The following is a 27,932-nucleotide window of genomic DNA, read 5'->3' as shown; positions in this document are numbered from 1 at the left end:
TTAATTGGATATAAAGTTGCAAAAGATGGCAAAGCGTTGTGGTTAAACAGACAACTTGTGTGAACTGTGTGTGTGTGTGTGTGTGTGTGTGTTGTGTGAGAGAGGGGACAGGTATTAAACCCAGGGCTTTGCATGCTAAGCAAGCGCTCTACCACTAAGCTACATCCCCAGTCCCCTGTTGTTAATTTCTGAAGACCACTGCACATTTTCCAAAACCAAATTACAAAGTAGAGAATTTAGAAACCCATTTCCCAGGAGGGACGCCTCAGAGACGTTAGTTGGTGGAAATGAATGAAATTGCTTCCATCTTTTCTTCAAACCCCAACTTCCTTTCCCTAGGAAGATGTATCCAGGCATCAGGTAATGTCTACCATTGGTGCTTTTCTTCACCTAGCACGAGGCTCCAACAGGCCATTGGTGTGGCCTGGTCTCCGATTTCCGGGAGGTAGGGCGGGTTGGGGACGTCCTGACGCTCTCCTCTAGGGAATCTCGCCCTCAGGTAAAGAAAGCTCCCATTTCCGGGTCCGTAGAGAGCAGGCGAAGTCTCCGCCTCCTGATTTAGCGCCCGCTGGTGACCTTCACCTAGCGACCCAGCGCCCGAGTCGGTAGCGCCATGGCTGCCCTTGGTCTGCACGCTCAGTCTCGGCGGGCTTTTGACCCAGGCCCCGTAGCTCTGGCCTCCGACATCCATACCCACCGGATCTCGAAAGCTCCTGGAATCGAATTAAATCTGGCACTTTAAGATCCATGGGAAGGTTTGCCGACCCTCCGACCGTATTGTCGCACTTCACTTGCCAGCCAAGTAGGGGCTGGCTTCTCCTTGGAAACCTAATATTTGCAGACCAGGAACCAGACTCCTTACCCAAACCCTCTTTGCCCCACGTTCCAGATAAGACATGGAGGCTCAGAAAGATTAAGTAAATTTCCACATCCTCATATGAGGCAGGGAAGTGGGGACGCAGGCACAGAACCTCGTCCCTCCTAAACCTGCACTCTGTCCGCCGCCCTGCGCCCAAACCCTCACTTTGCGCCGGAGTGAAGTTACTGAAGGGTCAAAAGGACCTAGGACACGGTAGAGCTTTTGAAAAGGGGGCCTCGGGCCAACCAACTTCCAGAAGTTTTTGTTTTGTTTTTGCTTTTTGTTTTTAAAGGTTAAAACAGGGCACTTGGGACCCTTCCCCAGTCCTCCTTCCCGTCCACTTCTGCTCCAGTGTCTTCCATTCCCCAACCATCGGGTGAGAGGAATCTTCATTCTTCCCAAGCAGGGGAACTACTCTTTCCCTGCGCCCTACCTCCCAGTGGGGTCAAGTACGGAGGGGGTCACCCCCGCTCCCCCGAAGCAGGGATGGGAGTGACACGGTGCGGGCTAGGGTGGGCGTTGCCTACCACCAGGGAAGAGAAAAAGGGCCACCTACCTGCTGGGGCATCACTGCTGGCACCTGCTACTAGGATGACTCTGGTTAGGGTACCGCCCCCATCCCCCGCCCTCCGGAGTCCGGGCGCTGGGAGCACACTGGCCCTTTAAGAGCGGCCTCGCTGCAGCGCGCGAGGAGGAGGGCTTGGGAGCGCCAGGAGCCACGCCGAACTCACCGGGGACGTCTAGAGCCTGCTCCCTGGCTCGCTCGCTCGCTCGGACCGGTCCCCTGCACTCCTCCTAGGACTGTCTGGGGACCCGGGCCCGATTGGGCGCCAAGAGTCCCTTGGCGAGAGGCGTGCGCTCTGGGCAGCGCCCGGCCCTGGGCATGGACAGAGGGAGCGGGGCGCGCAGGGGGCGCCGCGGGACCGGGCGGCCGGAGCGCTGAGCCAGACAAAGGCTCGGGACTTGCGCTGCTCCCGGGAGCCCGGCCGGGCGCTGCGCGCCGAGGCTGCAGGACTCTGCGGCGGGCAGCTCGGGCCGGCCCCCTCTCCCGCTGGCGGGCTCGGCGCCCCCGGACCTGCCCTGCCGGCTTGGGAACTTGCCGAGGGGACCTAAGCGGCTCCGGCAGGGACCCGCAGCCAGAGGTCCGTCTCGCGCCACCCCCCCTTCCCCCGGGCCGGGAGCCAGGGAGCGTCGCAAGTTGCCCAGCCGTGCACGGGGACTCGGTGCCGGCGAGCGAGTGAGCACCGCCTGCAGCGCTCCATTCCCGGCAGGGAGCCGAGAGCATGGGCAGCGATCGGAGCGCGCCCGGCTGGACTGGCAGCCGGGAGGCGGGGACTCCGCCCCGGCTGCTGCCGCTGCTACTACTGCTTCTGGGCTGCCTGGGCCGTGGGGCTGCGGCCGAGGACGCAGAAGTCCATGCCGAGGTAAGAACCCCCTACCCTGCCCCTTCGCCGGGGGACTGAGGGAGGGGAGCCACGCCCGCAGCCAGGGGTCTGGAGGAGGGAAGTGTTCGGGGTGGGGGTTGAGCTGGCTCGATGAGGGACTGGGAAAAAAGAATAGCTGGCAGGCTCCCCTCTCCGCTCGCCCTCTGCAGCTCACCTCTTTCCAAACCCTGGAGGGCATGGGGATCGCGCCCGCCCTCCACCCTGCAGCTGCCTGGGCACTGACTCGCTCCACAGCCTGAATCCCAGGAGCCGCTTCCGCCGCCCCATCCCTTGCCTCCGGTCCTTCCTTCCCATCTCAGGCAGCCGATTCCTCGAGAGCCCGACTGTTGCGCCGCGGCGATCTTTGCGAGTGGGGAGGGGTCTGCTGGGACCCGGGGCGCTCGGGCGAGGCAGGAGTTGGGCAGCGTTCTTGCTTAGGTAGCCTCTAGTCTAGGTGACACCTTGCGTCCCACAGCTAATCAGGATGGGGGGAGGGTGCGATCAGCCGAGGTAGCAGACTCGGATTGCAGAGGCGCTTTAGCGATTTTTTTGTATTCTTGCGCGGAAGCCTCCCCGCGCCCGGGAGGGGTCAGAGTGAGAGACCCTGTCACTTCCTGACACTTGTTCCCACTAGTTTCCCTACGCCGAGGCCGGGGTGGGAGAGGATAGACTTCACTCTTCTTTTCTTTGGAAGTCCGTCTGACGTCCCAACGCGGGCAGCTCTCTGGATTGGTTGGGGTGGAGGAGTGAGCAGGCGCGGTCTCCCGACAAGGAGCGGAATCTGGCCAGCGCCTCCGGTTCGGGGGCAGCGTGAGGGGGGGTCTCCCAGTGCTAGCTCCGTTGCCTCCGGGCAAAAGCAAGGTCTGTTCATCCCCGACTTTCTGAGACCCTGCTCCCTGCCCAGGAGATAAGAGGGCTACCTTGGAGCCACTTCTGCGCTTGGGCCCCGGTAAGCTCCGACCTGGGTGCCCTTGGGCTGCCCCCGCTTCGGGCCCAGCAAGTGTGAGCGTTGTTTCTATTTGCAGCCTGGCGGGTGCTCTCTCCCAGGCCTCCCCGGCTTCCCCACCTCCCCCGTAGGCCTGGAAGATTTTTCCGATAGAAGCCTGCCCCTTCCCCGCCCTGCTTTAATAAAAGCCTGGAGGACGGGGCAGGGAATTCCTCCCAGGCTCCAGTTTCACCTCCCAACCAGCTTCCCACCTGCTCTGCCCTCCCTCCTAGACAAGGCCAGGGAAAGCTTCAGGGAGCCCAGCCCGAACCCAGCTTGCCTCCCACCCCCACTATTCACCCAGGCAGCCGCCAGAGGCTTGTAAGGGGCTCCTGCTGGTGTGGATCCCATTGCCTGTGACTCGGGTACTGAGTAGAAAGGGCTGTGGGGACCATCTGCCACTGGAGTGCAGCACCAAAGAATTTCAAGTAACAAGTTCATCCTTAAGAAGTTGGTAATCTACTTAGGGATGGCATGTCCATATGGGAGCCATGGGACCAAGCTGGAATTGGTGGCCTTGCATTGTGAGTGGGCCTCTAGAGGACTAGAAACTGGTGCGCTGGAATCTATGGTTTAAGGCACTTCCTGTTCTTTCATTGGCTTCTGAAATTCTAGCACCCCCACCTTTCCTTAGCTGAGGGGGTACCCACAGCTCAGCATCTCCTGATGTGAGTCCTGACTGCATTGTGTCCATAGGCCATGATGCTAAACCTGTAATGGCCCTGGCTGGGGATTCTGATGTGCACAGCCTCACTCCTGGGAGATGGCCTGGGTTGGGCCTGGGTAGAGGACTGGAGATGGGTAAGCTGCCCTAGCTCCCAGAGTTAGCTTTGGGGTGCAGGCTGTTCCTGGGTCCCATCAGTTCTGGCCAGATCTAAGCCCAAACATCCAGTGGCTTTAGCGGCCAGGCTGTCTGCTCAGAGACTCCTGGGCCCAGCTTGTACCATGTCCAGAGGTACAAGCCCCCCCCCGCCCCCCCCCCCTTGGAGAAGGGCTCTGGGCCTCACCCCAGAGTGGCCACAGCTGACCTCTGGTCAGCTCATGGCTGGGACCACCTCGGAGCACCTTGGCAGCTTAACCAAAGCCAACCCCTCTCCCCTCCCTTTCACCCTCTCAGGGTCAAAGCCACAGGAATTCACCAGGCTAAGGAATCAGGGAGGATGGTCAGTGCTATGCTAGGAGCCAGCACACCTGCATCCACCAGGCTCCATCCTAGAGAAGCCACCACTGAGTCTGCTCCCACACCCTCCCTGGATGTCAGGTCCCAGTTTCCAGCCACTGTGTTCTGGAGTCCACCTGGCTGAGGTACCAGCTGTAGCTCAGGGCCAAATGGTCAGAGATTCTAGCCTGCCCCCTCCCGCATTGAGTCTCTGTCCTCCTGTTCTGCCTACAGTGCCTGACCCACTTAAATGCCTTTGGTTTTCATCAGAGAAGCTCTGTTTCTTTCCCTGCCCCCTAGGCACAACTTCAGGCTCTCAGTCCGCCCTGTGGAGGTGACTCAGGATGCCAGAGTTCACAGGTGTGGTGCCACCACCACAAAGGCATGACACACCCACCTTCCCTGAACAGACCCAAGTGTCTTCCTGCCTCTACCTGGCCATTAGCAGGATGAGTGAAAGAGGCATGAGGTCACTGTGAGTTCTCATTTTGACCTCAGGTCTGAATGGAGAGCCACAGCGTCATGTCTTCCATGTGTTCATCTCTACTCCCATTTCATTACTGGCCCCTGGTGGCCTCCCTGGCCCCTAGTATCAATACTCTCAACTATAGAGCAGAAACTGTGGAGATTCCTGTGCCCACCCTTGAGGAAAAGGGGAGTTCATGTCTGTGGGAACCCACAGAGACTGAATCTTCTCCCTTCCTCCCCACCTGCTTCTCTTTGCTAACACACTGCTCCTCTCCAGATGCTCTGTTAAGGCCCATGGAAAACTGGTGTGGTGCCAGCTGGGGACTGGAATTTGATGGGACCTTGGCGTTTACTACAGCCCTTGCCATGTCCTGGGCTGCCCTTTCCCCTCTCCCTCCTCATGCACCAGCCACCTCCTTTGTGCTCCTCTGAGCAGCATATGGGCCTGACCTGTTCTTTGTGAGCCCTGGACACAAACACCTTCCTCTGCCCCACCCCAAGGAAGAGGGAGACATCCATGAATGTGGGCAGGAAGCCATGTGTAAACACATTCAGACCCTCCCCCAATGAAGACTTCCTCCAAAGCTAACTGGTGCCAGCTCAGAACAGCAGTGCTGTGGGCATAGAAAAGCCCCTCCCTGTAAAGCACTTGGTTATGGCTGCCCTCCATGCCCCTTTTGTTGCCTGATCCATTATTCCCTGCCATTGCCGCTTCTGCCCAGCTGGCTCATGCCTGAGGCTGGCTATGGTGGTCACTGTGGGGTGTTAGTGCTTCTTAGATCAGACCAAAGTTGGCATCTTCAGTGCCGTCCCAAGTGAGACGTAAGTGCTTGAACTCAGGCGGGGCAAACCCCATGGCCAGCCTTGTCTGGGTGTGACAATGTACACTCTGAGTCAACAGAAGCAGAGAGGGGTTGGGGACACTCCAGATGGCTCTTCGCTATAAAAGGGTATCCTGGGAGAGCGCACAGATAAATGTTGGAACCTGAGATCCTGAAGGTAGCTATACACTCAAGGCCTGAGACACAGTGGACAAGCCCCCCTGAGGCCTGGGGAAATAGGGCTCCTTGGGGATGCTTCCCAGAAGGCAATGGGTTCTGGGGATGCTTAGAGACCATTGGCCATGGCAATAGGCCCTCTTAAGGAGGTGACATAGATTTTGCAGCAGGAGGTGACATAGATTTTGCAGAGGTATGAGCTGGGCCTGGCTCAGAAGGACAAAGCAGGATGCCTCTTACCAGACCCCATTCCCCTTGAGGGAACAGGAAGAAATGAGCAGGAAGACCTGACCTGACCTTGGGGTCAGGATAGGATAGGTCTGGATAGATGGATCAGAACCTGAGTACCAGCCATGAGGCAGCCCTTGGAGATGCTTGAACTGCCAGATCTGTGATGCCTGGAGGGTAGGATCTGGGTCCACTCTCCTGGGACCCCAGCTCCATATCCAGCACCTTCAAGCATGTCACCTGGTACATAGGAAGCACATGCCAAATAGTGACAAAACTAGTGACTGTGAGAAGCAAGTGGCATTTTCACTTGGCAGTCATTGATCCTGTTCCAGCCTCAGTTTTCCTATCTGTAAAACGGGAATATCAACAGTCTCTACCTAATGCAGTTCCTGGGGAAATGTGTTGTATTTCCTTGCAAGACTCTGAGTGCCATACACAGTGGGCTCAGAGAGGCTTCTGCATTTCCGATGACCTTTCACCATGCTAATTCTCATAGCCAAGGGGGTTCTGTGAGGCCTTTGTCCTGTAGGGGCTACATTTCTCCATTTAGATGGGAGGAAACAGCCCTCCAGTTGAGAGAAGGTATCCCAGTTTCATAGTCAGGGACTGCAGAGCTGCGATTTGAATCCAGATCAATCTGTCTTGGAGTCAGAGCTCCCTGCGCTAGGCTGCAGGTCAGAGCCACTTCTGCCTAGTGCTGGCAGGAGCCTGTTGGGCTGGAGCCAGATGGAAAGGTTTAAGGGGTGGGGCTAGAACTGCCTGAGCAGTGAGAGCCCAGGCCCCACCCACCAACACCCAGGCCCTGCCCCATGGGCTGTCCCATTAGGAGACATCACCTGGGAGGGAGGGGCAGGTAAAGCCGCACTGCCTGGTCCCCAGCCAACCTCGAAACTCCTGGCAAACAAAAGGCCTCTTCTTGCACCACCCCTGCCCGCCCACTGGCCAAAAGACCTTATTGTTTTCCTTCAGGTTAAGGCCTGCGGGGGTGGGCTGGGCGGCTGCCTCCTTCCTGCTTCCCCTGACTGGACATCCCCCACCACCCAGTCCCAGTCCCCACCGGCAACTCTTTTAAGACCCATAGTGGGAGGCAGGTTTAGGCCCCAAATAAGCACATGTGTTCTAGAGTGGCTTAAACATGGACCATGCTGCCACCAAGGATGGATGGCCTGGTCAGCTAGCCTTGGGCCTTGTTGTCATTTGAGCTCTTAGCCCTATCCTGCATGGCCTCAGGGATGAGTTCTGCTTGGCCATCTCTGTGGGGGTGCAAGCTGGATGAGTCCTTGGATGGTCCCTGGAGGCCTCAGGGAGGAAGCTGGCCTCGATGGCCTTGGAAGTCCTTTCCAGCCTGAAACTGGGCCCTGCCTATTCTGCCTCTTGCACAGACTCCGGCTGTCCCAAGACTGACTCCATTCTGCCCCTGCTCTGTCTCTAGCACTACGGGGCACGGGGCACGCAGCGCCTTGGCTAGCTCCCAGGAGCCCTCAGTAGCAGAGTGTGGGGTACAAATCACTGCGAGTAAGGACCTCATAAGACCATGAAAGATCTAGTGGCTGGACCATCGCTGGTGGCCCTGACAAGACTCCTTTTGTGCCTGGCTCCTCAGATTGCAGGGAGAGCTCTGGTGAGAGACAGAGCCCAGCTTATCACCCAGGGCCTGATAAGGGCCCTATAGGAGGGGACTGAGCTGGAGGAGCTGGCTGTGGTGGCAGGCTCTAGCTCCCTGCCCACCCCACAGCCATTTCCAGCACAGTATTGATCTGGTGGTGTCTTCCCCTCCCGCAGGCCTGCGTCCATACTATCTCAGCAGTCCTAGGGGAGGGCCAGCATGGCTCAGTGCCCAGACCCAGCCAGAGAGGACTGGGTAACCTCTCCCAGTGCTGTTCTGGACACTGTTCCTGAGAAGGGCCAGAGCCCAGTGTCCCCACCTTAGCCAAGAGGAGCTGGTGGCACTTCAGAAACAGCCTGGGCTGACAGGCCCAGTTCTAGTTCATATCAGCTGTGTGACTCTGGGTGGGCAACTCACCCTCTCTGGACCTTGCTGTCTGTATAATGGGAATGGTTCATATTTACCTTTCAGGGGTGGTGGTGACATTAAAAGGAGTGGGTGAGAATGGATGGGAAGGCCCACCCAGATTCCCACAGGCTGCATTTATAGCCAGGAATTCCCCTTGTCACTCCTGGTGCCCTAGGCTTTTTGCCTGGGGTCAACCACTTGTTAGATGGGGTCTGGAGCTCAAGGAAGAAATGGTTGAGAGACACCCCCCCCACCCCCATCCTAAGTCTCCAGCAGCCTACCCTGGCCTGCAGGAGAGAGGGACCTCCCATCTTCTCCTTAGACAGTGGCCCTCAAGGAGGGGGCAATGGATCTTGGTTCAGGTTTTCCTTCTACTCTGCTCCTTACTGACCTCCCTGAGCCTCAGCTTCCCCACCTGAGAAACAAAGCTTCACCTGCATAGTTCACCTTGCTATGAGACTCTGGGTGACAGAGAGGAAAAGGAGGCACCTTGTATAAGGAACAGTTTTTGCAGTCACCAGCAGGAGCAGGGGAGGCCAAACACAGCCCTCCCCCACTTTGGGACTAGACAGTTACAACCTTGGGGGTCAGTCCTGCCCTTTGCTCTGTAGCAGCAAAGCACCTCATTAAGCTGGGCAGGCTGCCCCCCTCATCCCCCCTCACCAGGAGACAGCAATGCCTGCTATGCACCTGTGTGCTGCCCTCCCCTCACCTCCTCCCTCCTAGCTGTCTTGCCCCCAGCGTGGTCTCGCCTTTTGAGCCTGTTATGTTTAGCACAATAGGGTGGTAGGAAATTCCCTCCTGACACTGGGAAGGGAAGAAGCCCACAGCCCTATGGTGGCGTCTGCTGGCAGGTTTATTGGCACTTCGCGTTCAGCCAGAGCACGTTTGCCAGAGTCAAGCTTTGCGCTGTCATTGGATGCTGCACTGGGCTGTGTCAAGGCCAACATTCTACTTGCCCCCCACCCTCTGAACCCCACCCCAAAGGGGTGCCACTTGTTCTCGGCCTCTAACTCTTCACCCCAGCAGTGGTTGCAAGGCATTGGTCACCAGCAGGCTGAGGATTCCCAGCCAGGCTGATAAGAATATGGAAGCTCCTATTTCCTGGAGACTCAGGGTACTTGTCTGTGTTAAGGAGGATGGTCCTGATGTCCCTGAGCAGGCCCTACAATTGAAGGATTCCCCTCTGCTTGTCTCTGGGGCTCTTCACTGCAGACGGGCCAGCTCCCCTCCCCTCCTCCTCCCCTGCTCTGGATCCCACCCCTGCCTGAGCCTCCCCTCCTCCTGTTGCTCTGCGGCAGGGCTAATCAGCCCCTTGCTGGCCTGTGATTGCATTCTGGAGATATTTTTACCTTATGCAAATAGATGCTGTAGAGGTGCCCTCATCTGTCAGCAGCCAAACCCCTAACCTTGTTTGATACCTTTTGGCGGTGCCCACTGCCCTCTGCACACATCCTCAGGAAACCTGTGTCCATGAGAGAGATGGACCTGCCGCCCCATCATAGGGGCTCTTGGGGGTTTCATGCTAAGAAGGGCATGGCCAGCAGCTGACAGAGCCAAGGGGAGACCTGGACCACAGGACAAGAGCAGGGTGGAAGGGCTGGGGCTGCTCCTGCCTCCCCAGCTGCCCTGCACCCCACCCCCATGGGAGCCTAGGCCTTTCAGCATTGTTGGTGGAGGCAGGCCCAGGGACAATGAGACAGGCCCTGGTTTCTGTCATTTGTACATTTATGAGGCCCTTTCCCATGTAATCAATCCTTGCAGAAATTCACAGGCCCTCAGTCAGCCTCCTCTTACTGACCAAGGGCTGAGGCGCAAGGAGGTGTGGCCAGGCCATCCTTGCCTGTCTCTGTCTTCCCAGAACTGCTGTGCCTGCTTCCTGGGCCTCAAGAGGCCTCAGAGTGGTGGTTGCACACTCAGCCAGTGACTGGCTCAGCCTCTGTCTGCTCATCAAGCCTGGGCAAGGCTAAGCTGGGATCCATGGGTAAGCAGGTGGCGTAGAGGGAGCAGTCACCCAAGGACCTGAACTGAGCACTGTTGGCAGGCAAATGTGTGGGCACAGGCAGGGCCAACCAACACGTAGCCACACGTCCATCTTCTTTCCTGCCTCAGGGCCCTCAGTGTAGAGCCCTCCCTTTCCAGAGTCACTCAGATGGGCAAGGAAAGGTGGGCAGGACACACTGGCATGGCTAAGGCCCATGGCAGCCCCTGGCTTCTGCTTACCACCTCCCATTATGGCCACAATGCTTTCTCAGCCTGGGGGGTATGGGGTGGGCAGGGCTGAGCTGCCTTTCTCACCATTACTCAGACTCATTAGGCTCATTAGGGCTGATAAGTGTGAAATCTTCCCTGTGGGTGGGCCCTGGAGGGCAAGACCACGTACCCCATAGCCCCTGGCTGACCCCGTGCCTAACATAGACAGGATACTCAGAAACACAGGATGATTGGGTGAGAGGATGGATGGACACACTGACTAGTGGATGGACAGATGGATGAGATTTGCCCCGCAAGCTCTAGAAGGGAACGAGTATGCCCATTGTGTGTTGGATGCTGGGTCCCTCAGATCTCACCTTAATGGCCCCAGTGTTCCCATTTTGCAGAGAGAAGCTGAGGCCCAGAGACAACAAAGAGCCAGTGGCAGAGCCAGGACTGACCTCAGGCTCTTGTCACATCCTCTTGGGCCTGAGCGGCCGCCTGAGCCTATCTTCCTCCTCTTGGGAGTGCTAGGGTCTTCTGGGCGCAATGTCATGGGGCTAGTTTCCCTACTTGGTGAGGCCTGCAGAGATTCTGAACCCTAGAGAATCCCTAGCAGGCTGCTTAGAGCAGTAAGGACCCACCCTGGAGGGCCCAGTGTAGTGACCAAGGTCACTACTATATACTGTCCTCATGGACACAGCTTTGTCCAAATGGGGAAGAGGGACGATAATAGCCTAAGTGAAGCATGTAGCATGTCAGACGGTGATAAGTACAGGTGGGGGTGAGGGGAGTACAGGGTACAGCCAGCAGCACCCTTTCTACATAATGGTGTCAGAGGTCACTACTCCCATAAGGCAATGCTGAAGCAGAGTCCTGAAGGAAATGAGGATGTAAGCTGCACCAGTAATGCCTGGGGGTTAGAGCAAGTCAAGCAACAGAAACAGCAAGTGCAAAGGCCCTGAGGCTGGAGCCTGCTGGGCAGATGGATGGTAGGAGTGAGGGTAGCAGTGAGGTTAGAGAACTAATGTGGGGTCAGGTCGTGGGGAGCCTCGCAGCTCCTGGAAGAAAGGGCTTTTCCACTGAACTGGGAAGTCTTGAGGGTTCTAAGCAGAGAATTGAGTGGACCCAACTTGTCAAGGCCTTTTGTTTTCTCTTGGGTGAGAACAGACAGGGAAGGTCTGTGCAGAGGCTCACATGGTCACAGGCGGGAGTCCATGACATCTCCTCCAAGCTGATGGGGAGGTGGTACGGTGACTGGGGCAGGCTGTGCACGTGTGGAGGTATGAGGGCCAGGACTGGCTGACACCATCATGTTTCTTTGCAGAACTGGCTTCGTCTCTATGGCTACCTGCCCCAGCCCAGCCGCCACATGTCTACCATGCGCTCTGCCCAGATCCTGGCCTCTGCCCTCTCAGAGATGCAGCGCTTCTATGGGATCCCCGTCACGGGTGTGCTCGATGAAGAGACCAAGGCGTGAGTCCCTCCAGTGACCCCCCCCCCACCCACACCCCACAGCATGTGGAGTTTCCAGAAAACAGAAGCCTAGATGAGGAAATGATTTGCTTTGATGGCTGCCCAAAGCCTGTGTTAAGAAAGCCCCAGAGGAGGAATCCAGGCTTGGAAGCAAGCGCTTAGTGATTGATTAGTGATGTCTGCCACAGGCATAGGAACGGGAGGTGAGGCACAAAACACAACCCTGGCCAGGACCTCCTAGCTGAGCCTTGCTCTGACTCTAACGGAGATGACAGGACCTTGAGAGGCACAGAGTATGACACACCAAGGACAGGAGGCTTCACAAGCCCCCCCTCCCACGCTTGGGGGACACTGGTGAGAAGGGCTCCCTTCTCACCTTGGTCTTCTAGAACAGGATCGTTTCAGGACTAGAAATCACAGTTGAGCATCTTCCCCATCTGGGTCACATCCCTGTGAGGGATCCTTGGGAGGCAGGAGGTGACTGCCTGGATGAGGCAGTAAGGCTGGTGTGGTATGCTGGGGAGGCTCGGAGTTCACCCCTCCACACCCATGGCCCAGGTGGATGAAGCGGCCCCGCTGTGGGGTGCCAGACCAGTTCGGGGTGCGCGTGAAAGCCAACCTGCGGCGGCGGAAGCGCTATGCCCTCACCGGGAGGAAGTGGAGCAACTACCGCCTGACCTTCAGGTAGGGGCCCAGCTGCCCAAGGAGCTGTCCTGCCCTTCTTGGGGCTGAGCCTCATGTTTCCTGTCCCAGCAGCCCACCCCGTGGGGCCATCCAAGGCCATCCTGTCTGCTCCCATGCTGATGGGCCCAGCTGCAGTCTAGGCTGCCTCTCTCCAGGGAAGGCTGGGACCCTTTGGCTGCCTCTGCCGGTCCCTCCCAGTAGCCCTGACCTTCCCGTGTGGCTCCATGGGCTTCTGCACCAGTATGCTCTTGGGGGAAGGCCAGGTGTGTGTTCAGGCATCCATCAAGTATCAGGCCATAAGTCACAGGTGTTCTCCTTTCTGCTGAGTTCTTGAGCAAAAAGCCTCTGAGCCAAGTGTGCCTCCAGCCAGATGGTTGGTCCCCAAGAGCTCCCTTCCTGCTTCATTCTTTTGTAGCCTACTCTAATCTCTATCTCCCAAGAAATAGCAGCTCTTGCCAGGCACAGTGATGTACACCTGTAATCCCAGCATTTGGGAGGTTGAGGCAGTTGGATCATGAGTTTGAGGCAAACTTGGGTTATATAGTGAGACTGTCTCAAAAATAAAAAAATAACAGCTCCTCCTGTGATCACTTTAGACCTTAGGTCCTGGAATGAACCTATGATCCAAGAAGCCAGTCCCCCTCACGTTTCCTAGAATCTGTCCAGCACACAGAAGCTCAGTCTGATTTGTATGAGAGTAGTGGCCTTCTCACACTTCACTGGGCACAGGCTTTGGGCTACATCCTTCATGAGTTAATTCACTTAATCCTCAGCGACCCCTGAAGACAACTCCCCCCACTTCTGCATTTTAATAGATGATAAAACTGAAATTCAGAGACTAAGTTCCACAAATAAAGTTAGAGCCAAGCCTTGAACTCAGGTCTGCCTGATCTTGGGGTCAACATTCTAAATGATGTCACATGTTTCTTTACCCTCAGCCATCTGCACCCCATTTTGCTTACTTCCTGGCTTTCTTACTTAAAACCAGCTTGTGTGCCACAGTGCAAACTTATTTAGTGGTCTTCGAGTTGACTACTGGGTTTGACCAAGTTCTAATTCACATCAAAGTAATGGTTGACAGTGACAGCCTTATGTGCTCACTGGGGATGTGCTTGCAGTGGACAGTAGCCCAAGGGCCCTGCATCCACTCATCTCCTCACCCACCTGCAGCATCCAGAACTACACGGAGAAGCTGGGCTGGTACAATTCGCTGGAGGCCGTGCGCAGGGCCTTCCGAGTGTGGGAGCAGGCCACACCTCTGACCTTCCAGGAGGTACCCTATGACGACATTCGGCTGCGGCGGCAGAAAGAGGCTGACATCATGGTACTCTTTGCCTCTGGCTTCCATGGCGACAGCTCACCATTTGATGGCACAGGTGGCTTTCTGGCCCATGCCTATTTTCCCGGCCCTGGCCTGGGTGGGGACACCCATTTCGATGCAGATGAGCCTTGGACCTTCTCCAGCACTGACCTGCATGGTGAGGACAGCTGGCTAGGGTGGGGATAGGGCAGGCATGGCCCCTCAGCTGGGCATGGCCCCTCTGAGCAAGTTCAGCAGTTGCCGATCTGGGAGGGGAGAGTTTCCTCTGTTCAGGTCTCTGGAGCCCTGCACTTGACCTTGGTCTCTTGTCCCACCCAGGGAAGATGGGAAAGCAAAGGTTTGTTGAGTTAGAGGCCACAAGTCAGAGCAGCTCAGCCTCATCCATAGAGAAGAAAGGGCAGCAGGCCTTTGATGGTCTCCACCAGGAGGACCTGGGATGGCCCAAAATGACTGTGCCATCTGCCCCCTCACAGGGAACAGCCTTTTCTTGGTGGCAGTGCATGAACTGGGCCACGCACTAGGGCTGGAGCACTCAAGCAACCCCAGTGCCATCATGGCACCATTCTACCAGTGGATGGACACCGACAACTTCCAGCTGCCTGAGGATGACCTCCGGGGTATCCAGCAGCTCTATGGTGAGTGAGTGTCAATGGTGGCCTTCTCTCATCCCCCAGCCCTGTGAGACAGGTACTACTCCTGTCCCTGCTCTGGCCATAAGGAGACTGAGGCCCAGTCAGCATCAGTGACTTGCCCAGGTCCTTCAGTAAGTGGTGGTGTTGGAAATCAAACCCAGGGCTGGCTAATGCCATGCCTGACCCCTGCCATGCCTCATGACCCCGAGCCCACACTGTGACTCTAGGCTGTGGCTCTCAGGGGGTCACAGGTAATGAATCTTCCTTTCCTCCTCAACCTTGCAGTATTCCTACTAGACCAAGGGTGTCCTGGGTCCCATCTCCTCTACCACTGCTCCTGGCCTGAGCCTGTGACAGGCCTCCCCTGAATGTTTCTGGTTTAGTACTTCCTAGTGACTCTGAGGCAGGTGCCACACCCTACCCAGGCCCCACCCCAGAAGCCTGCAGTGGTGAGGTCTCCTGAGGGCTGGTTCTGAAGATCAGGGCTCTGTGCCCACACTGACACCCCCTCTGGTGGGCACTTGCTGCATCCCCAGAAATCACAACTTGGTAACCAGATGAACACGGTGCTGTACCAGAGCTGTGCTCCTGCCTCTGCAGGTGTTCTGGTGTCTCTGAGCCTCCTGGGTCCAGTGGGGAGGCCAAGGAGGAGACCCTATAGAAGAGGTCCAGGTCTGCCTGAGGATGATGGCGGGTATGTGGGAGGGAGCTGATATGGACACATAGGACCTTCACCTGGGTGGGCTTACCGCTGGGCCCTGGTCTCTCCAGGTTAGAGCCCTGGGGCTGCAGGTTCTTAGGTAGGAGAACTTGACATCTGGGCTGGTTTGGGAAAGCTGCTTTCTGGCTTCTTGCTCTCTTCCTTTCTCTACAGGCTCCCCAGATGGTCAGCCACAGCCCACCCAGCCTCTCCCCACTGTGACACCCCGGCGGCCAGGCAGACCAGACCACCGACCACCCCGGCCCCCACAGCCACCACCTCCGGGTGGGAAGCCAGAGAGACCCCCAAAACCAGGCCCCCCAGCCCAACCCCGAGCCACAGATCGACCCGACCAATATGGCCCCAACATTTGTGATGGCAACTTTGACACGGTGGCCATGCTTCGAGGGGAGATGTTCGTGTTCAAGGTTTGGCCCTGTCCTCCAGTGCGTCCCTCAACCCCCAGCCCAGGCTTGGCAAGAGAGCTCCCACCCAGCCTGCCAGGAGTTTTTCTTGCCTGGCTGCTCGGGCACCCCTGCCATCCCTGCTCTGAGCAGCCCCTGGGGGACATCAGACCCTAGACCAGGAAGAAATCAGCCCAAGTGGACAAGGGACTTTCGAAGGGTCACACAGCAAGCCTAGGTGCCCACTCCCCAGCCCACCTCTCTCCATAGGGGCTGTCTTGGCTCTCCAAGTATTGTGTGGCACTTCAGTGACCCCCTCCACCCCGACCCTTCCTGGCCTAGGGAGGGGTGGTGTGAGAACAGGGCCTCCCCAGCCAAGGCAGTTTTCATATGCTGCCTACCAACATGCTCCCCTCACCCCCAGGGTCGCTGGTTCTGGCGAGTTCGGCACAACCGTGTCCTAGACAACTATCCCATGCCCATTGGCCACTTCTGGCGTGGTCTGCCCAGTGACATCAGTGCTGCATATGAGCGCCAAGATGGGCGTTTTGTCTTTTTTAAAGGTGAGCTGGGGGAGGTGTGGGTCGAGGGGCCTGCCAGCCTTCAGGCCCTGACATCTGACCCACCTGGCCCTAGGGAAGAGGAGGGTGAAGGGCTGCAGCTCGTGTCTCATCCAGAGACCTCACTGTGGGCTCACTGTGGGAAGAGGGAACTCCTAGGGGTGTGGAGAGCACAGGCAGCACAGTGAGGGCTGGTGGGTGGCAGCCCGGGGGCAGGGAGGGGCAGGTTCAGCAGGTCCTGGACCCTGGAGTCCAGAGGCTACCCAGATTGGAGAAAGTATCTGTCCATCTTCTGCAGTAGAAGATGCTGCAGAAGCCTCATTTCTTTCCATCCTTGCCACTTGTTCTCCTACGAATGGGTTCCCAGTCCAGTGTGGCGGTACACACCAAGAATCCCAGGACTGGGGAGGCTGAGGCAGGAGGATAATGAGCCTGAAGCCAGCCTAGCCTTCATGGTGAGGCCTTGTCTCATGAAGCCAAAAAACAACAGCAGCAGAGAAGAATGGATTCTCACGGTCTCTGGGCCCACTGGGCAGAAATTCTGTAGAATTCCTACTGACAAAGGCCTTGACAGGCAGCAGTCTGCTAAGTCTCCAGCACCTCTAGCCTCGGCCTCAGGGCAGAGGGAAGCAGGGAAACAGAGCTGGGCTCACTCTAAAAGCAAGGTTGCTCTGGGCTGTGCCCCATGAGGCCTCTTCAGGTGCTCCAGAGGCACAGCCCTCAGCCTCAGGCTAGGTAGAGACCCCATCCACTCTCTGCGCCAGAACTGGGTGGGGGGGGTGCGGGTTCCCTTGGGAATAAAGGCCCATGTATAGTGGGTGAGCATCTGACTTGTGCATGGGAGCGGGCGGGTCACAGGTGTCTGCGAGTGCCCAGCGTATGAGTGCGGGTGAGTTTTGTGGTGTGCTGTTGGATGAGTGTGATTTTGTGTGCATGTGTTTGTTGAGATGGGCAACAGTGCATGTGAATGGATTCTGTGTCACATCCCTTTCCCCTCCTCCCCCCCCCCACTTCCCCTGCCACACACCCCTCAGCCCAGGCCCATCCTCACACGACTTCCTACTCCCAGGTGACCGCTACTGGCTCTTCCGAGAAGCCAACCTGGAGCCTGGCTACCCCCAGCCACTGACCAGCTATGGCCTGGGTATCCCATATGACCGCATTGACACAGCTATCTGGTGGGAGCCCACAGGTCACACCTTCTTCTTCCAAGAGGACAGGTGAGCAGTACGTCCCTTCCCTTAGAGGGAGAAGACCCTAACCAGGACCCCCTCACCCTCTAGCCTACCCAGAAGGAGCTCACTGTCTGTGGGGGATGAGTCCGGCCAAAGTGGGCCGATAAGCCTGATGCTTCTGGTCACAGGTACTGGCGCTTCAACGAGGAGACGCAGCATGGAGACCCAGGCTACCCCAAGCCCATCAGTGTCTGGCAGGGGATCCCCGCCTCCCCAAAAGGTGCCTTCCTGAGCAACGATGCAGGTACCAGGCCAGCCCTACAGGCACAGGAGACAGGGCTTGCTGATGTCCCCTGGCACTGCAATGCTGTGTCTAGGAGAGCTAGCCATGTCAGCTTCTGGGCTAGGGACTTCCTGAGCATGACCTCCTGCTCTCCCGCCACCCCCCCCACCCCTGCCTTGTTACCACCACCTTTTTATGGATAGAAAAACTAAACCAGACAGCTTGAGCAAAAGGTCTCCACCCCACAATCAGGAAGCTGTATTGTGGGATACAGCTGCCACCCCAGGGTGACCTGTGTCGAGCTGCAGCTGAGACCACCCTGTCACCAGCACAGCTCAGCAACTGTCAGAGCCCTGAGCCTGGGAGGTGGGCTTGGCCCAGAGTGTAGCAGACAGGGTCCCCCTGCAGCATCACCTATCCGCCTAGAAGAGCGTCCTGGTCTCTGTCATTATCACTGAGTGACAGGGAGTTGTGACTCTTATTTCTCTGGTGGGGTCTTTAATGTAGTTAAGGAAATCATTAGCCCTGAGTCTTAGTTGTAGAGGTGCTGGCTTAGGGAAGACTGCTTCCTTTGCCAGTGCCAGGCTGGTCATAGGCTTTTGGGTGTGGGTGTGTCACTCTGGCTGCTCTCATCTCACTGTGCTCAGCAGGGTGCAGACTCACCCCTTGCTTCCCAACCTGACCCTTCCCAACATCAGTGGGAAGCAGGCAAGATGCCCAAGGCCAGAAAACCAGGCCAGGGCAGTGTCAAGTTCCACCCCAGGTTCGTGCAGGCTCAAGGTTGCACAGTCACACAGCTCCTATTGGATAGTATAGAGCTGGTCCTAAGATCTAGCCACAAGCTGTAGGCCCTTCTGTGTATGAGATTCTAGTCATTCCCTGGACCCAGGCCCCTCTGAACCACAGTCTGGCTCCATGCTGTAAGATGGGAAGTGGCAAATTTGAAAATGCATAGGGAAAGAGGGTATTTTGTTTGTTTTGCAGTACTGGGAATTGAACTCAGGGTCTCTTAATTGCTTGGCAAGTTCTCTACCGCTTGAGCTTTGCCTGAGCACCTTTGTTTTCATTTGGCTTTTTTTGTTGTTTTGTTGGTACTGGGGTTTTGAACTTGGGGCCAGGAAAGGACTCTATACTACTTGAACCCACTGCCAGCCCTATTTTGTTTCTGAAATAAGGTCTCCACTAACTTCACCCACACTGGTCTCAAATTTGAAATCCTCTTCCCTCTGCCTCCCAAGTAGCTGAAATTGTAGGCTTGCACTACCACATCTGATTTTTTTATTGGCTTTTGTTTTTGGTGCTGGTGATCAAACCCTGGGCTGGGCACATTTGCTATGTTCTGTCATTGGGCTATGTATACTCCCAGTCCCACGGAGGGTGTCTTAAAGCTGGGGCCTGGTCTTCTTTGAGGGTCTCTGGCCAGCGGGTGGGACTGGCTTGAAGCCACTCTGGCTTGTTTGTCCCCACAGCCTACACCTACTTCTATAAGGGCACCAAATACTGGAAATTTGACAACGAGCGCCTGCGGATGGAGCCCGGCTACCCCAAGTCCATCCTCCGGGACTTCATGGGCTGCCAGGAGCACGTGGAACCTGGACCCCGGTGGCCTGATGTCGCCCGTCCACCCTTCAACCCCGACGGGGGTGCAGAACCTGGGGCAGATGGTGACAGCACAGACATTGATGTCGGTGGCGGGGTCGACGAGGACAGGGACAAGGACAAGGATGGGGGCAGCCGTGTGGTGGTGCAGATGGAGGAGGTGGCACGGACAATGAACGTAGTCATGGTGCTCGTTCCCCTGCTGCTGCTGCTGTGCGTGCTGGGCCTGGCCTACGCGGTGGTGCAGATGCAGCGCAAGGGTGCGCCCCGCATGCTGCTCTACTGCAAGCGCTCCTTGCAGGAGTGGGTCTGACCCCGCCCGCACCCACTGCTCCTCCTCCTCACCTGGTGCTCAGGGTGGTGGCAGGGGCTCCCTCAGCCCTGGGGCCCCTCCCGGCCGCACACCTCCCCTTCTCAGCTCTGCCCTTCTTGTTTATTTATGCCCAGGTATCTTTTTTCTTTCTGGCACCTTAACTGAGCATTTGTTTCTGCTTTTCTGACCAGAGCAGGGGTGCTGCTTAGAGTTTTCTAAATGTGGTTCTGCTCTAGACAGGGAATCACCTGTGGCTTGGCCACAGCCGGAGGAAGAAGGACAGAGACCCACCTCTGAAGATGCACAGGACTGTGCAGCTTCTTCTGGTCTGGCCCCACCTCAGCCTGAGCCGCAGGGCATAACAGTGTCTGTGTTTGCCTTGAAGGGGCTGATCTGGGACTCCATCCTCCCAGGTCTCCCTTAGGAAGTGTCTGTCACCCAGGGGCCACCCCTAGCCAGAGAACGGTCTACTGGCCTCTGAGTTGCCTTGAGGTTTGGTTCCATCCCGGTCCCACTAAGAGATTCCAGCAACCTTGGTCCCTGTGCCAGTGAACCCATGCCCACCCTGGCCAGCTGCAAATCCCACACACCTCTGGGCCATGCCTCCTTCTGTTTCTGGAGAAGGGGCCCTGGCCTGCCTGACCAAGGACCAAAGGGAGCCTACAGAGGCCTCCCCAATGACAGTTCTGACTGTGCCACAACCAGACTTCCTTCTCAGCTGTGACCAGCTGTTCCTTTCCTGGGCCTCATTCCACCCACTCCCACTCACACCGCCCACCTGGGGGTCTTAGACCGTCCCCCTTCCTCTGGCTTCTACTGCCGTTGTCTGGACCCTTGGGGCTGGTCAGTGTCCACACTGTCCACAGACAGGTGCCCATGTACCATGCATGAGGGCTTCCTCCCCCCCAGTTCCCAATCCCTGCCAGGGACACTTGTGGAAAGAGGCCAACAGCTCATGCCTCACACAGACTGTGGAACCCCAAAGAAGTCCACTGTGATCCTGAGTGCCAGTGGCTCACGCTTATAATCCTAGCCACTCAGAAGGCAGAGATCAAGTGAATTGCAGTTCGAAGCCAGCTGGGGCAAATAGTTCACAAGACCCTCTCAAAAAAACCAATCACAAAAATAGGGCTGGTGGAGTGGCTCAAGGTGTAAGCCCTGAGTTCACCAGTATCGCAAGAAAAAAAAAATGTCCACTGTGGCCTGGGAGTCCTCTCCTCCTGAGGACTGCCAGGAGGGATTCTCCCTTCCTCTGCAGCTGAGGCTGCAGTGGGAAATGGTACCATGTGCCGGCTCTGTCCCCTCTGTTTCTCCTGAGCCCTGGGGCGTGCCACCCAGGATTCCCGAGGTCATTGGGACATTTCCCAAAGTGGCAGTATAATCACCTGGCACTGAGTAGGGGCCCAGCAGCTCTCTGCCACACCACCTCTGCAGAACTGGAGAAAGGTCTGGGGGAAGGGATGGTGTCCACCCCATCCGTTTAGTTCTGTAATCTGTACTGATTAAATGAACAGCCGGCGAGTGTGGCCTTGTTTGTAGGAGGCCTTGGCTACAGCGGGAAGGGCCTGCAGGTGGCAGGGGGTTGTGTCCAACCCTCAACACAGGGAAGACTGTGTTCCCACTTCAATGGGGGTCCTTCCCAATGGCCTTGGAAAACAGGCCCTGGAGACCAAGGCTTGGGGGAGGGGGGGAGCAGCAGGGGACCTGGTCAGCCTGCTGGGAATGGGCAGAGGATGGTCCAATTTAGAACAAGTAGGAAGAGCCAGGCCAGGCCACTGAGCCAGACAGGGTTCTGGGTTTCTGAGACCCAGCCTGGACAGGAGCCCAGGGTTAGGTAATGGGGCCACTTTGGTTCCAAAAGTTCTTGACACATACTGTGCTCAGAAGGTGAGGGGGGCACCAGGACCATGTTTGAAGGAGCTGCCCAGAGCTGTCATGTGGGCCACTGGTGAGCCACTGTCTGCCTTAGACGCCATGTCCATGGTCTGGCCAAGCCCATATGGTCCTTGGCTGGGCCTCACCCCAATCACGAGCAGTCTGGGTCCCCGGCCCCCACCCCTTCCTCTCTTTGTGCAGGAGCTGGCTGAGAGTTAGCACTGCTGGTCCACAAAGCCCTGAGCTCATCTAGAACATGGCCTGCAAAGCCTTGGTTCTGTAGGTGGGAGGACCCAGGGAAGCACCTTGTTCTCAGCCCCAACCCCACCTAGGGCTGCTTCTCCCCGTGGCCCATCTATCACTCATTGATAGATGGATTGCAATGTAGTCCCAGGGACAAGAAAGGAGCAGTTTCTCTCTCCTAGGTTCTTGGAGCTCAGCGTAGAGGCCTCAGCTCCTCAGGAAACTGCCTGAGGTGACCCCACCCCCAGCTCTGTGAGACCCCTAGAGAAACCCACAGCTGCAGGCACAACCCACCTCTAGAGCCCTGTTTGTCCTCCCCCAGGGACTGGGGGGTTTCCATCAGGAGGAGGGGATCTCAGAAGAGAGCTGCTTCCCTCCATGTCCAGAGAGCTGGGCCTCTCTCCCACGCCCCTGCTCCAGGACTGCACAGGAGCCTCCATCTTTAAACAGTTGTTTTGGTTTTTGGTGGTACTGAGCTTTGAACTCAGAGCCTCACGTCGGCTAGGCAGGCACTCTTACGGCTTGAGCCTTGCTTTTGTTTTTAATGTGACTGTGACCTAAGCTCACCTTGGTCCCCTCGTAGCCCTCATTCCCTTTATATCTTTATTGCGGTTACATTTTGCTAATTCTCAAGAGAATTAAGGTGTGAGGCCTTGAGTTCAATCCATAGCACCGCCAAACATTTTTTTTTTAATTTTAAAAAGATTAAAATATTAAAGATGACGCATGCTTGGCCACAACTCCCCAGCAGATGTTCCCAGGGTGGCGCTGCCTGGGAGCCATTTTTCTCCACATCTGTGCAGCTCGCACCCCCTGCTTATCCCCAACCCGCAGTACTGAAGCCGCAGAGAAGCAGCGATGCACCCCAACTGAGGCAGAGGGGATGAGTCGAGGGTGGTACACTATAGGGTGCTGGTGGCAGTGCCTGGCACTGGGCACGTCCTAAGTTGTGGTCAAGTCTCCAGCCAACCAGTGTGCTCCCCACTCACCTTTTACTCAGAAGGAAAGAGGCTCAGAGAGACACATGACTTGGCCAAGATCACACAGCTAGGGAATCCCGTGCTGGGACCAGACCAACCCGCCAGCAGCTCAGCCCACTGGGACTGCTGGAGATTGGGATGGGACCGTTCTATGCATCCAAGACCCCAGGGCTTCCAACAGAGCCTTCTTTCAGACTGGGTCTGGACCGAACTGGCCTGGCTACTTCCTCCCCTCCATTTGGCAAAAAAGCCTTTTTGTTGTGGTGCACACAAGAGGCTATTCTCCAGCCCACGGAAGGAATGGCCTGCTTCCTGTCCATCCACAGCCGCCCAGGCCCAGCGGGACTCTCCGTGTATATCCAAGAGGAGCAGGGTTTCCTGCCCTGTGTGTCCTCCAGTCCTGCTCTAGGGCCCTGAGCTGCCAGGCCTTCTGTCCCTACCTTGCCCCCCAATTCAAGAAACTACAGAGGGCAAGCAGCAGGCCATCCCTCAGTGATCCTGCAAATGCTGGGGAACCTGGGCCTCAAGGCATTTCAGACACAGCAGCCCCACCTCAGCCCAGTACTCTTGACACAGAACACTGGCAGAGGAGGCCCCTACCAGGCTGCTTGTCCTGTCCCAAATAGCCCCTGCACTTCCATGCCTCCTGGCTATCACTTATGCTGTTCCCTCCCTCTGAAAACCCTTCCCTGCACTTTTCATCCTATGCAACTACACAGATTCTTTAAGGCCCAGATTATAGCTGGGCTTTTTGAGGTTCCTGCTTCCCAGTTCCTACTCAAGGTGGCCAAGTTTCCTGCCACCTCTGGCTCACCAGCACTTGGTCTTCATCCTTCCTTGGGCCTGCCCACTGTTAGAAGAGCCCAGATACCAGGGCTCTGTCAGGCACAGGTTGTATGTTCTTAGGCAGGTCACTTCACCTCTCTGAACTTAAAGTCCCAGTCTACAGAACAGCACTAACAGTTATACTTTGTACACAAAAGTGTGCACACTTTTTTTTTTTTAGTCATGTGCACAGTGCCTCATGACTAATGCCCCTATTGGAAATGTAGGTGTGGGGGCAGGCCGTGTTGTGGGGTCAAAAGTCGACAAGCCTGAGGACAGGTGCCAGGGGAAGGGACATTCCTGTCCCACCCGCTCTCCCAGCTGCCAGGCCTTGCCCTGCCTGGCCCTGGGGGCGGGGCTGCCCCACCCGAAGCTCAGCCCTACAGCCTGGCCCAGCTTCTCCGCCCCTGGGCTCCTGGCCCAGCTCGGGTTTCCTCCCCAAGGACCCAACACCTTCACCCCCACTTCTCACCCACCTCAGGCCTGGCCAAAAATAGCTGCCTCTCTTCCCTTCCACACAGCTACTGGCCCCTCCTAACTGGAAGCCATGAAGAAATCATTCTGAATCCAGGGAGAGGGAATGGCAGCTGTATCCCAACAATTTCATCCTCAGCACAATCCAAAAACCTGTGGTTTTCAGCCAGATCAACCCCTTGGACAGACAGGGAATACGGAGGCCTAGAGAGAGGATAGGTCTGGTCACTGCTCCTCCCTGAGTCTTTGTTTTTCTTGTTACTGTTTTGTTTTGAGACAGATTCCCTATGCAGCTGGCTTCAAATTTGTGATCTCGCCTCAGCCTCCAGAGTGCAGGGATTACAGCTGTGCACCACCATGCCTGGCCTCGCTGAGTCTTTGAACTGCATTTCCGACCCCCAGACAGGACTCCCCACCTTCTACCCCACTGAGGCTTTCCTGTCTGTTCCTTGGAAAAGCTGAGGGCAGGGGGCTGTGACCAGCCCAGCCTTTCCCGGAAGGACAGTTCTATGCCTCCCAGAAAACAATTCCCAAGCCACTGGATGGAAGGGAGCTCTGCTGGGCAGCCCTTCCCTCTGCCAGGAGCTCCCCACCATGTGAGAGGACAACCCCCTGCCCCTCTGTTCATGGGAACTGAACCTGCACCCTTTGTGGTGGACAGGATTGTGACCCGGGGCCAGCCAATCAGCACCCAGTGCATGGTTCAGAAGTGCACGAGGTGGGGGGAGTGTTGTTCAAGTGGTAGAGCGCTGCCTAGCAAGCGCAATTCCCTGAGTTCAAGCCCCACCATTGAGAGAGAGAAAGAGAGAAAGAAATTATTAGCTGAGGGCCAGTGGCTCATGCTTGTAAATCATAGCTACTGGGGAGGCTGAGGATCGCAGTTTAGACCTGCCCAGGAAAATAGTTCACAAGACCCCATCTCCAAAATAATCAGAGCAAAATGGACTGGAGGTGTAGCTCAAGTGATGGAGTACCTGCTTTGCAAGTACGAAGCCCTGACTTCAAGAACACCCCAATCACACCAAAAAAAATAGTGAGCGAGAAAAGACTGGACATGGTTACTTACATCTATAATCCTAGACACTCAGAGGCAGAGATCAGGAGGATCAAGGCCTGTGGGAGCAAAAAGCTAGCGAGACCCCATCTCAACAAACAAGCCAGGTATGGTGGTACTTGCTTGTGATCCCAGCTACACAGAGGTGGAAGTGGAAGTATAGTGGTCTGAGACCAACTGACAAAAGGCATGAGACCCTATCTGAAAAATAACTAAAGTAAAAGGAGCTGGAGACCTCGCTCAAGTAGAGAGTGGGGTAGAAAGTGGACAGGAAACCTATATCTAGCCAATCAGGGTTTCCTGGCTAGGAGAGTTGACCCTGTCTCCTGAAATTGCTGCGCTGCTGGGATGTGAGCTAAACCTCTGATGGGTCATCTTGTCACCACACAGACAGCCTGTCTCAGAGAGAGGCCAGCACAGAGGGAAATAGAACCCTGAAGAGACAGAGATTCTGAAAGGCCTCATCTGAGCACCTAGATCCAGCCATGCCTGAAGTTCAGATGCTCTAAGGTTTTCAGTGGCATGAAGCAATAAACTCCCTTTATTCTTAAGGCAGTATGAATTGTTGTTGAATTTTGTTTTTGTTTTGTCCTGACTTCTGTCCCAGGACACCTTGAATCCAGACTTGTGCTTAGCCTACTATGTTCTCAGCCACCTAGAACTCTTCGACATCTCTGCAAAGCCCGGGACCGCAGAGCTCGTGCCCCTCAGCTGTCACATGCTGTCCGGGAACCGGGGCTCACTCTGGACCCGCAGCCTTGCTCGTGCTGTCTAAGACAGCAGAGGACATCTGGAGTTTCCAAGAACCGACTGCAAGTACCAGACAGCAGCGCCGCGGGTGGGGGTATTTCAGGTTGCAAAGATAATACCCTCAGGCTGCGAGGGAAACCACAAAAAGCCAAGAAAGACTCAGAAACACCAGCGACCTCTGCCTTCCCACCAAACACACGCCGCAGCTCTTCTGAGGGAGTGAGGTGGAGATAGTACCCAGGTTTTGAACTCAGGGCCTCACGCTTGTAGGTAGCCCCAGCCCTTTGTGCTTTCAGTTTAAGACAGGGTCTCCTGCGTTGGCCTGAGCTGGCCTTCACAGCTTTAAATTGTCCAGACTTCTCTTGGAGTGCATATTAAAACGTTGTATTTGGGGCTGGGATGGTCACGCAGCGCAGGCATAGCGTCTCCCGCCTTTTCATTCACTTACTCTTGCGTGACACTTAGGTGAGAAATTGTGGGATGGGAGGGGGGACTTGGTATTTTTAACTTGGTGGCGGCTTGAGTTTCTATGAGCACGCATTAGACGCCCATGGTTGTGACATGGGTGAGCAGCCGTGAACTTTCCCTGCTCTTGGCCTCCATGGAGTCTTCATGGACTTTGGGAGGATGCAGTCTGGACACGCCTGCAATGTCCCAGCCTCCTCATCCCACAGCAGACAGTTACAGGTCGTATCTGGAAATGTCCCTGGCTGTCGCCAACAGGTCTCCAGGGCTCCCCACTGCTGCTGCCCTTCCACAGGGGATGAGTGTGCGGCGCAGGGTGGGAAGGAGCTGGTCAAGGCCACAGCCAGGGCTGCAGGCTGGAGTCGGCTCCTAACTGCTGCTTTCCCCACAGCTCATGTCCCGGCCTCCGGCCTCCGGCCTCCGTGTCAGCTGGCTCTCCGTCCTGCAGCAAACAGCTGAGACACAGCTTTCAGAGAGAAAGGGACGGTTTTGGCTCACAGTTTGGGAGGTTCCAGTCTATGATGGCCAGGTTACTTTGGGCCTGTGACAGCACATCCTGGCGGGAGTGGTGGCAGAGTAAAACACTCACCTCCTTGTGAGGCAGGGAGCCACAGAGAGAAAAAAGAAGCAGCTGGGGTCTCACAATATGCCCCAGTGACCAACAGATGTCCCCTAAGACTTTGCCTCCTACAGGCTCCTTAACTCCCAATAGCAACACCCCGGAGACAAACCTTTAGCACGTGGGGGCCTTTGGGGGACACCTTTCCTTCATTCAGTCAGTGTCTACTGATGTCAGGGGGTCAGGCCAGAGAGCGAGCAATGACATCAAGGCCGTTCCTGGGCTGTCACTCCACATAGAGGCAGCAGCCAGCAGGCAGATCCTGAGGCTGGACCAGGCTGTGGAGTTGAGCACCAGAGAGGAGACAAGGAGGTGGTGACACGGGGAGAGGGAGAGGGCAGGGTGAGGCCACATGGAGTTGCTGAAACCTGCTGACACACCTCTGGGGTATCTGAAGGAGTGGGAGGCAGGTAACACGAGCTGACTCGTGATTGTGAGAATATTTCTCTAGCTACTGCATGTTTTAGTAAACTGCCCTTGCAGAGCAAGGCATTCCAGAGGTGGAGGAGCATCTCGAGTTTGAGGCCAGCTTGGGTGGGCTACATAGTGACACCTGTCTCAAAAAAATAAAATACCTTTGCAAACACCCAAGATGCTTGTCTTCAGAAAAAGTCCTAGATGTGACATTGTAGCCAGTGTCCTAAGGGATATAGGGACAAGTCTCCCTCCCAGGAGACATGCTTCTGCTCCTCCTTGAGTCTCTGAGTGCTTGTCCCCAGTCTGCCACGACTAGGCTTCTATCTTCATCAGAGTGATGAGTGTCACTTGGTGGGTTGTAGGTGAGGTTGTTGATTACCCTATTTTCACAGGTTAGTTGTTTACCCTTTTTTTTTTTTTTTTTGGCAGTACTGGGGTTTGAACTCAGGGCCTCACATCTGCTGAGCTGGCACTCTACACCTTGAGCCACTGTGCCAGCCCTTTTTTGTGTTGAGTATTTTCAGGATAGGAGCTTGTGAACTATCTGCTCGGGCTGGCTTCGAACCGCAATCCTCTTGATCTCTGCTTTCTGAGTAGCTAGGATTACAGGAGTGAGCCACTGGCACTGGGCTGGGCTTTGTTTTTTTTAAGGGGAGAGGATGATTGCCCACCGGGCCCCAGGCCCCTTTGCTTTCCTTTTAGGGAGTTTCTTCTTACTGATTTATAGTGCAAAGCAGTTGATTCTTTGCTAA

The 27,932-nt window shown here is 56.2% G+C and overlaps 1 protein-coding gene across 1 annotated transcript; it reads left to right on the top strand.

Annotated features, from left to right (window-relative positions):
• The first annotated feature begins 1,685 nt into the window (after positions 1-1,685).
• Positions 1,686-20,999, top strand: Mmp15 (matrix metallopeptidase 15). The gene is made up of 10 exons (XM_020164646.2): positions 1,686-2,283; positions 11,659-11,807; positions 12,366-12,491; positions 13,662-13,969; positions 14,286-14,447; positions 15,319-15,572; positions 15,973-16,111; positions 17,178-17,328; positions 17,472-17,587; positions 19,036-20,999. Exons 1-10 carry the CDS (start codon positions 2,143-2,145, stop codon positions 19,476-19,478), a joined length of 1,989 nt encoding a protein of 662 aa, XP_020020235.1. The 5' UTR covers positions 1,686-2,142; the 3' UTR covers positions 19,479-20,999.
• The last annotated feature ends 6,933 nt before the right edge of the window (positions 21,000-27,932 follow it).

Source organism: Castor canadensis, chromosome 15 (genome assembly GCF_047511655.1).
Source record: "Castor canadensis chromosome 15, mCasCan1.hap1v2, whole genome shotgun sequence".
Lineage (NCBI taxonomy): Eukaryota > Metazoa > Chordata > Mammalia > Rodentia > Castoridae > Castor > Castor canadensis.
This window is presented reverse-complemented; position numbering and strand designations above follow the sequence as displayed.

Excerpts from the sequence above, each read along its gene's own strand:
- Mmp15 (XM_020164646.2), top strand. The coding sequence starts at position 2,143 with ATGGGCAGCGATCGGAGCGCGCCCGGCTGGACTGGCAGCCGGGAGGCG. Across the intron at positions 13,970-14,285 it reads CTCCAGCACTGACCTGCATG|GGAACAGCCTTTTCTTGGTG; the intron begins GTGAGGACAGCT and ends GCCCCCTCACAG. Across the intron at positions 14,448-15,318 it reads GGGTATCCAGCAGCTCTATG|GCTCCCCAGATGGTCAGCCA; the intron begins GTGAGTGAGTGT and ends CTTTCTCTACAG.